Source organism: Dendrobium catenatum, unplaced genomic scaffold, assembly GCF_001605985.2.
Source record: "Dendrobium catenatum unplaced genomic scaffold, ASM160598v2 fragScaff_scaffold_261, whole genome shotgun sequence".
In the NCBI taxonomy this organism is placed as follows: Eukaryota; Viridiplantae; Streptophyta; class Magnoliopsida; order Asparagales; family Orchidaceae; genus Dendrobium; species Dendrobium catenatum.
The window spans coordinates 1334839-1343894 of record NW_021318723.1 but is presented as its reverse complement, the minus strand read 5'-3'; the positions used below and the strand labels follow the sequence as shown (position 1 = coordinate 1343894).

The 9056-nt window shown below is 39.0% G+C and overlaps 2 protein-coding genes across 3 annotated transcripts; one reads left to right on the top strand and one right to left on the bottom strand.

The window, feature by feature from the left end:
* The first annotated feature begins 1250 nt into the window (after positions 1-1250).
* On the top strand, positions 1251-3216 carry LOC110115298 (protein LIFEGUARD 4-like). Its single transcript, XM_020848489.2, has 4 exons — positions 1251-1515; positions 2544-2657; positions 2739-2896; positions 3008-3216. Exons 1-4 carry the CDS (start codon positions 1251-1253, stop codon positions 3212-3214), a joined length of 744 nt encoding a protein of 247 aa, XP_020704148.1. The 3' UTR covers positions 3215-3216.
* Positions 3217-5658: 2442 nt separating this feature from the next.
* LOC110115285 (VAN3-binding protein) lies at positions 5659-8154 on the bottom strand. 2 transcript variants are annotated; one of them, XM_020848473.2, is made up of 6 exons: positions 7726-8154; positions 7486-7635; positions 6787-7171; positions 6492-6716; positions 6069-6176; positions 5659-5994 (listed from the first exon to the last, which is right to left on the bottom strand). In XM_020848473.2, exons 1-6 carry the CDS (start codon positions 8023-8025, stop codon positions 5783-5785), a joined length of 1380 nt encoding a protein of 459 aa, XP_020704132.2. In that variant the 5' UTR covers positions 8026-8154; the 3' UTR covers positions 5659-5782. The 2 variants fall into 2 exon arrangements, with proteins under 2 accessions (XP_020704132.2, XP_020704134.2); XM_020848475.2 differs by having other exon boundaries at positions 7486-7620.
* Positions 8155-9056: the final 902 nt, after the last annotated feature.

Below are 9056 nucleotides of genomic sequence, written 5' to 3'. Positions count from 1 at the left end.
CGGTTTCCCTCTTCAAGGTGGGGATGAACACTTAAATGTGGTGTCTCTCAAGTTCTTGTGCACGAGGTATTTCAGTGCACCGCAGGTACATATGATGGTGCTGGTTAATGCAGTGTATAAAAATGCTGACGAAGGAAGCTATTAGCGAAGAAGTGTTCAGTCAATTCAATAAGAGAAGCTTGTGAATGGAAGAAAATGGTTACCTTCGCAGCAAGCGAGCTCCCTCTGAAGTCCAGAGCCTCCCATCGTTGTCGTTACTTTCGATTCGGATCCAACAAAAAAACGACGAGCAGGGGAATCGAAAGAGGCAAAAAGGGTGAATAAGTCTTTTTATCGACCTTATAGGAAGGAACATCATCTAAGGATGAGAAGAAGTCTTTTATCGACTCGTTCAAAACTTTACCTCATACGGACTGTCTGAGGTGGGGGAATCAGGTCAGATCCAGGTCAACTTCAGGTTAACGAGTTGACTCGGACCATAACTAATTTTCAAACATATCGAAATTTGGTACCCGAACCTGGCCCATTTCCTAAACATGTTGACCATATCCTGAAAATTTTGGATCGGATTCGGGTCGATTTTCGGGTCATATCAAATATTGACACCCTTACATTCAATAATGGTTTTGAGTAGTGTAAAATTTAGAAATTTTGTTTCATTACTTCTTCAACCAAATATTAAGATCAGTCTTACCACTATCAGATATAGTATAACATGTGTGATATCTAGTCATATCAGATGAAATTGTGATAAATGCAATTCCGTACAACCCACATATTCGTTTTTAAAACTCTATAATACCACCCTAGTATCTTCCCCTTTTTATAACAATTCAAATATTAAAAAAACTCCTAAATTTTTTTAAAATTAATCAAACATCAACTAATTTTTCAAATATTAAACTTTATCAAATAATTTCAAGTAAATAGCTCCTAAAAACAAAATAATAATACTAAAAAAACTCCATCAAAATATTTAAACGCAAATCATTTTCAAACAAATAACTGAAATAAGACAACATTTGCTTGCGACGGAACCTCTTTTCATTCAAAAATAGTACGAACAAACGTAAATATAAGGCGCTTTCTCCACGTGTCCAGAAGTTGCCAGAAGACGCTCGTTAATGGCCCTCCGCGGCCGGCCTCCTCCTTTATTCCTTATATAGCTCGGAACTGAATTCCCTCCTTCCTCCATTCTGTTTCCCGTAAATCGAAACCCTAACCGAGTTCTCCGAGCGATCAGGGGAAAAATGATGGCGTGGAACCGGCCGCCGTATAAAGGCTCCGATGTCGAGGCCGGCGGTGGAGCGCGGCCTCTCTATCCGTCGATGTTGGAAAGCCCGGAACTCCGGTGGGCGTTCATCAGAAAGATCTACAGCATTCTATCCATTCAGATGCTTCTTACTATTGCAGTTTCATCCGTTGTCATCTTTGTCCGACCCATCTCCCACTTTTTCGTGTCTTCCGGTGCCGGCCTCGGCCTCTATATTTTCCTCGTCATCTTGCCATTCCTTGGTACTCTCTCCTGCATCACTTTCTTTGTTATTTTGCTTAGCAATTTCTAGGTTTGTTCTTTTTCATTAATGTTATTTGTGGTTTTTTTGGATCTTTTTCGCTTTTTTTGCGGTGATTTTTGGCAGTTTTTTTTTTCGCTAGATGTCAGTTGGAACCTTTATTCTTGAGATTTTTACTTTTTACTCTTTTAAACCTAGGAAAGTCATCCAGTTGGGCGCTTATTGTAGTTTCTAGCATTTTGATGATTCGTTCTAATACTTGTATAAATCTCCCTTTTTATATTTTGTTTGGAAATTTCTTTCTCATACGGAATTCCGACTCTTTTGCTGCTCTGCGTTGCAGTTTCAACAACATAGCATTTCTCGGACCTGTATGGTTTCTTATGCTGATATTTATGATTTTATATCAATGTCGTCCATTAAATATGTACGATTCAACGTTATCTTATCCTAAAAAATATAATGTTGTATATAAAGTTGAAAGATAATTAGAATACTGTTTTTTATTGCATTTTTTTTACTTTTTGTTTGTCATATGATGTGGTATTTAGGCTGTCTAATTCGATGGACAACTGGATCTAATCCAAACAAAATTTGAATGTAATTATAAAATTATTTTTTTGAAAGGATAACTTTCTTCAGTAATACCCAAATTTTGATTTTTTTTACAAAACCAATACTTATGACCAACTACTATTATTCACAAATTGACCACAAATCTTGAAATCTGGACAAAAAACTCTTTTTTATTTTTTGTACTCATCAAACATTCAATGAATTAGTCATGGTGAGCAAAAATACAGTTTGATAATCCATTTTATTTAGATTGTGTGCTAGTTTTGTAAATCATAAACTTTCGGATGACATGAATGTAATTTTACATATATAAAAAAAGGAGAGAATTCCTTATGTATCACTCATATTGCTAGCATTAGAAGCATTATCAATTTTTCTGTCCATTCGATATTAAGGAGTAGAGAATTCTATGTTAAAGAAGATAAGACTTGGTTTAATTTGCCACATTTTCAGTGTTGATCCCTCTATATTTCTACCACCAGCGCCATCCATTAAATCTGTTTCTCCTCGCCCTTTTCACTGTATCCATCAGCTTCGCGGTGGGATTGTCATGCGCATTCACCAAAGGCAAGATCTTTGAAACTTGTTCTGCTTATTTGATTGCTATAAAGTGAATTCCTTCTGATTGATTTGGAAAATGTGGAGCAGGGAAGGTTATTCTTGAGGCAGCCATTCTCACCGCAGTGGTTGTCGTCAGCCTTACTCTTTACACCTTCTGGGCAGCAAAGAGAGGCCATGATTTCAGCTTTCTCGGCCCGATATTATTTTCCTCACTCATTGTCTTGATTGTTTTTGCCTTCATCCAGGTAATTGATCTTGTCCCCTTTGAATCTATTTCACAAAAATGTGTTTTTGGTTTAATAATTATCATCTGTGTAGTTAAATTTTGACATCACATTGTTCTATCTGCAACTCAGATCTTTTTCCCAATGGGTAGAATCTCACATATGATCTATGGCGGCTTGGCTGCTCTAATCTTCAGCGGCTATATCATCTATGACACAGATAATTTGATTAAACGCTACTCCTATGATGAGTACATATGGGCTGCAGTCGCTCTATACCTCGACATTATCAACTTGTTTTTAGCTCTTCTTACTCTTTTCCGAGCTGCTGATGACTGAGTCATCGTAAATATTACAAGTTGTTATTTTGTTTCTGCTACAAGCTTTGGATTTCAGTATTAAGAGTGTTTTTTTTTTCCTTTCAGTATAGGTTTCAGTGCTTTTTTTTTTGGGGTTGGTTCCTTGTAAAGTTGCTTAAACTTGTCCATGAATGAAGTTTGATTTCATGATATTTGATTTTTTTATTGTATTACTTTGAGGTCAAGTATTCTTGACATGGCATGGTTGGAGAATGCTTGAAATTAGTGTTTGCTTAATTGCTAGGTGATTCCAAGGGGAGCTGTGTACTTCACTTTTCTCTAGAGAGAACATGATGCTTCCCTTTGATGTCGGAGAGATTATTACGTACAAAAAATCGTTCAGTTTTGTAATTGTAAATAATAAAAATATAGTTATTGTTCACCACTACATTTTTATTATTCACGACTCCGCTTTTACTATTCAAAGTCACAAAATCGAACGGTTTGTATCTGGACTCTGCACATAATAATCTCTCTGGGTGGCTAACCATTGTTGTGCTTTGTTCTTGCACTGCTCCTTGGTAGACCTGTCAATTTCGGGTCACGGGTCGGGTTCGGATCAACCCGAAATTGACCCGGCAATATTCGGGTTCGGGTCAACCCGACCCGTTTTTACAAACGGGTCGATTTTCCGAACCTGCACCCGACCCGCTTCGGGTTCGGGTCAACCCGACCCGTTTTTACAAACGGGTCGATTTTCCGAACCTGCACCCGACCCGCTTCGGGTTCGGGTCAACCCGACCCGACCCGCTTAAATTTGATTTTTAGAGTTCTCGCGCGGTGCAGCGGTGGCGGTGCAACGGCAGCGGCGGCGGTGCAACGACGACAGTGCCTGCGAGGCAGCGAAGCTGGCTAACGGCGGTCACCGGGTCACGGACGTGAGCTCACGGCTCACCCATGTTTAAATTTTTATGTTTATTTATATATTATTTTAATGTTTAAATTATATTAAAAAATATGATTGAAACAATATAATTTATTTAAAATAAGTTAGTCATCTAATAATGATAGTAGGGCTGTCATCACATGTAACACTCAAAGAGCTAATCAGTGATGACTCATCTAATACATGTAGAGATGCAATCAATATAAAAGATGTGGTTGAAATTATTAGTTATCAAGCTCAAGATTCAAGTGATTGGTAGTAATTCAAAGACTTGAAATATGGAAAGAATTTAAATATTTATGAGAGCTTGCTAGTGTCTAGAGTGTGGGATTAATTTTGTAATGTCCTAGAATCAAATTTAAAAGAAATATTTATTTTATCTTCTTAATTAATCAATCAGAGCTTCTATAAATCATCAAAATAATAAATATATATCCAGTAAAAGCAATTAACAATTATATACCTCAAAATATTGACATGTTTACTTCTTCAATGTGGAGAGGCATTTAGCAAGGTATGGGTACGAAACTACTTTCAGTACGATATTTCATTCTCAAACTAATGGATAGTTTAAAAGAGTTATTTAGAAATTTGAAGACCTTGTGAGACTATGCATCCTAGATTTTGGTGACAGCTTAGATGATCACATGCATCTAATTGAGTTTTCCTACAATAATAATTTTCAAACAAATATAGGTATGACCCTTTACAAAGCTCTGTGTGGCAAGAAGTGTAAAATATTTTTATCTTGGACAAAGGTGGTTGAAAGGAATCGGATTGGGCCAACTTAGTTGATGATGTACGCTATTGAAAATGTCAGTCTGATCAAAGACAGATTAATTAAAAGCTGTGCATGACGTACAAAAATTGTATTTTGATGCTAAGCATCAAGCTATATAGTTTTTTATTGGTGATTTTGTATATGTGAAAATCAAGATGATCAAGGGCATCAACAGGTTTGGCTAGAAAGAAAAGTTTAGTCTAAGGTAAGTTGGATTTTTTAAATTTATTAAAAGAATTAAAAATTATGCATATGGGTTACAGTTGCCATATCATATATGTGAAATCAATAGCCCCTTTTAGTTCAAACTAAACAACCCCTAAATGCATCCTACTTGAAGTAGATCATTTTAATGGGAAAAAAATATTTAAAAATATGAATTAAAAAAATACTTAAATTCACTTTATGATAGTACATAGATTTCCTAACTAGACTATTAATCTCAAAATAAATCTAATAATTTTAAAGTCCATTTTAATATAAATTATATCAAAATATCCTTTTTTTTTTCTATCTCAATTCTCCTTCATTTTAAGCGGCAGCCTTCTCCGATGACCCAGTTAGGAGAGTAGAGGAATTAGATTTGACTTATGTTAAGAAAGGTAGGGGTATATCTAAAAAGACTTGGTTATAAAATATTAGGAATGACATTTATTTATTTGATTTAAACGAGAATTTGACTTTTAATAGGTCACAATGGAGAAAAAGGATTCATGTAGCCGACCCCACGGAGTGGGATAAAGGCTTGATGTTGTTGTTGTTGTGAATTCTCTTTCATTTTATTTGCATAGAACTTATCAAAAATATTCATTTCTTTCATTATGAAATTACACTTTAAAAAAAAAACCCATTCCTAACTCTTCATCTTCCAACTTCTCCTCTCATTGAGCTCCCCTCGCCTTCTCACCGGCGATCGAGAGCAACCAGCTAACACCCTTCGTCCATATCTCATACTCCCTCTGTCCCCTACATTCGAACTCGACCACTCCCTCCTCTATTGTCTTCAACCCGAAGTAACGCCGCTCCGCTCCACCTTCCTGCAGCAAATGCCTCCCCGGCCATGGCGGCATGTCCTTCCACACCTCGATAATATCTGAAAACAAAACGGAGAAGCAAGCCATGTAAATTTCCACAGAAGTATGTACTGAAGAGCAGAATATTACTAACTCTTCTTCTTGCTGGTGATGCTTCCAGCCACATGCCGGCTCTTGGTCTTGAGCTTCACATGGCCGTCTCTGTCGATGTATACTGAAACAATCTTCCAGTGAAGAGCTCCTACGTTGTCAAAAGACGCCATGAATTTTAGCTCTTAGTGCTTCACTGAAGCTTGAATTTTAAATCTTAATTGAGAGAGTAAAAGTCTAAAAGATCTTGTCTTTAATTTAAAGAGGTATATTTTATGTAATATGTAAAATTATAACCGAATTTGAAGATAATTTTTTTATATTTTATATATTTTTACATGAACAGGAGAATTGAGAGCCGACTAGAATGAATTATTGTCTTAAATTTAAGATAAATTATTTTATGTCCCTCACTAAAAAGTCTAGTCTGCCTTGCGACATCATGGCTGCAGCAATTATTTGATACCTGTCCTGCTTCTCTTCAGAAGCTCTGCACCACGAGCGAGGACCTCCTGGCTACAAAGCCCCTGAAAATGCTCCTCAGGCATGACCTCCCCGCTCGAATCCCTTGCTTCTTCACTCGACTGGCGGCTCCGATGGGCCGAAAATCCCTTCTCCTCTGGAATCACGGCGGCAATGTTCCATATTTCCTTAAAAACTCTTGCTTTCAGTGGTTCTGCTCCTCTCAGCGCTGCCGTTAATGACAGTTTCTCCCATTATATCATGCTAGATTGTTAGAGAATAACAGAGTTTTTTATTACCTGCAGCGGCAGAGGTGGTGAGAGCAACGATGTCGCCGGTAGTTCGGACACTGATGGCGGAGGCGACGGCAGCTGCTAGGTGGCCACGTTCGGCCCCGAGAGCCTCGGCGGCCTCAACGCACTGCGCGGCCACAAGAGTGGCGGCAGAGGCAATGGCGTCGTTGGTGCGAGATGCACAGTCATCTTCCGTGGAAGTGGCACCTGCAGTGGCGGCGGCGATGGCAGACACTGCAGCAGCGAGGCTGGCGACGGATATCGCAGCATCGAGCTGCGCGTTTTGAGCACGCGCCTCGTCCTTTCGTTCCCTACGGTCTTTAAGCCACTTACTCAGTGTTCTGCTTTCTACTCTGTAATTTGGCTTTGGTGGTTTAGTTGTTCTGTGGTTCTGCAACCAAAAAAAAAAAATTCACACGTTTTTTTGTGAAAAATGGGGTTTTTTTATGAAATTTATGAAAGCTGATACTTTTCTTGGTTTTAAAAAGAATTTAAAGTGAAGAAGAACAGAGATAATCCAAGGTTGCATGAAGAAGACAAACGACAGTGGAATTAGGATCCTATCAGTAATACGTAAATGGTTACGTGCTTCATCAGAAGAGAAAAACTAATCTCAATCTCTCTTCTTATTAGATCATTGATTTTAAGCCTGAAAAAAAAATTGATATTACAACTCCTATGAAATAGAGAAAGGAAAAAATAGACCTTTTTGTGAAAGTTCTGAGCAAGGAAAGGAAGGTCCTGAACGTCTTCCCAATCGCAGGGGGAGAACGGAGGGCTATCGCTGAGAGATCCGCCGTTCAATGGTCCGCTGCTGTGGGAGAGCCGACCCGACGTCAACTGCGATACATCTTGCTGTTTAAAAGTGAAGAACAGGACATTCTTAACGTCTTCATTAGAGATCTCAAAGCTCTAATCTTTGAGAGAAAATGACTTTATACATACCGGCTGCGACATGATTCTCTCCATAACGAGCTGTGAGGTGGCAGAGCAGGCAAACGTGAAGTGGTTTCCGGCTGGTAGTGGTGCGCTAAAGTCTTTTGCTTCGTCGGCGGTGTGGTCAAGTATGGCGGCGGAGGCGGCGCAGCGAGGTGGCAGGCGAGGGGAGAGAGCTTTTGCGATTTCGAAGGCAGTGGGACTCCATGATCGGGAAAGGAACTCCATTGAGCCTAGTATGAGCTCTGGCGGTGGTGTGGCGGTCGCAGAGGTGGAGCGCAGCGGCCGAACCTGTCTAGCGTTGTCCATGGAAGGCGGCTAAGGATGCTTGATTGGAGAAGACTCGACTTCTCTTCTGTTATAGGTAGAGAATTGTAGAGGGTGGGAGAGAAGCGTGATTAGAATGACAGGAGAGAGAGAGAGAGAGAGAGAGAGAGAGAGAGCTGTGTGTGTGACCAGAACTGCTCCGCTCCGCACCGTAGGCCGTAGCTCTGTGCTGTCTCCATTCTTCATGGATTCGTATCCTCTTCAATATTATGATTGTAATTAAAGAGTTAAAGTTGTCAATTAAATGACTGGGATTTTTTCTTAATGATATTGGCCAGCTACTACACAATTTGACAAAACAAACTAGCTAACTCATTAAATCCAGCCTTTTATCCTATGGGTTTAGCAATATTGTGCATAATAAGCTTCTTGGAGGGTCAAGATGGGGAGAAATTATTCCGTGCGGAGTCCAAATGGTAAAGAACAGTTCTGATGTGATTGTACATAGTGTGTACACTGAGTTTAATTTTGTACACAGTTTGATTTTTTTGTACACAGTGTGTATAAATACTATGTATAATCACATCCGGACGATTCTTTACCGTCCAAACTCTGCACATAATGATTTTCTCCCATGGAAAAGTTATTATGTGCGGACACTGAACAACATCCATAGACCAATAAAAATGCATCACGTCATTTTTTTTACTTTACCGCGGCTCGGTACTGCTCGTTACTCGGTACCGGTATCGACGCTTGGTACTGCTCGCTATCGCGGTATCCAGACGTAGAGTTGCGTCCGATGTCCGCACATAATAATTTCTCCTGACCATGAAGCTATCCATGGAGTTGTATAATTTGAGAAACTAGAATTGCACAAAGTAGAAGATCTAAGTGGTTAATTGTTGTGGCTAAAAATGGGTAGAGGTGTAGTGATAAGTGAAGGATCACCTCTACAAGGTTTGAGAACTGTAAATATTAAAAACTAGGTGAATTTTGTTTTCAGGATGGAGGTTAAGTTGGTAGGCCATGGGACTAAAAGTATCATAGTAGACAAAAATAACATTTGGCCA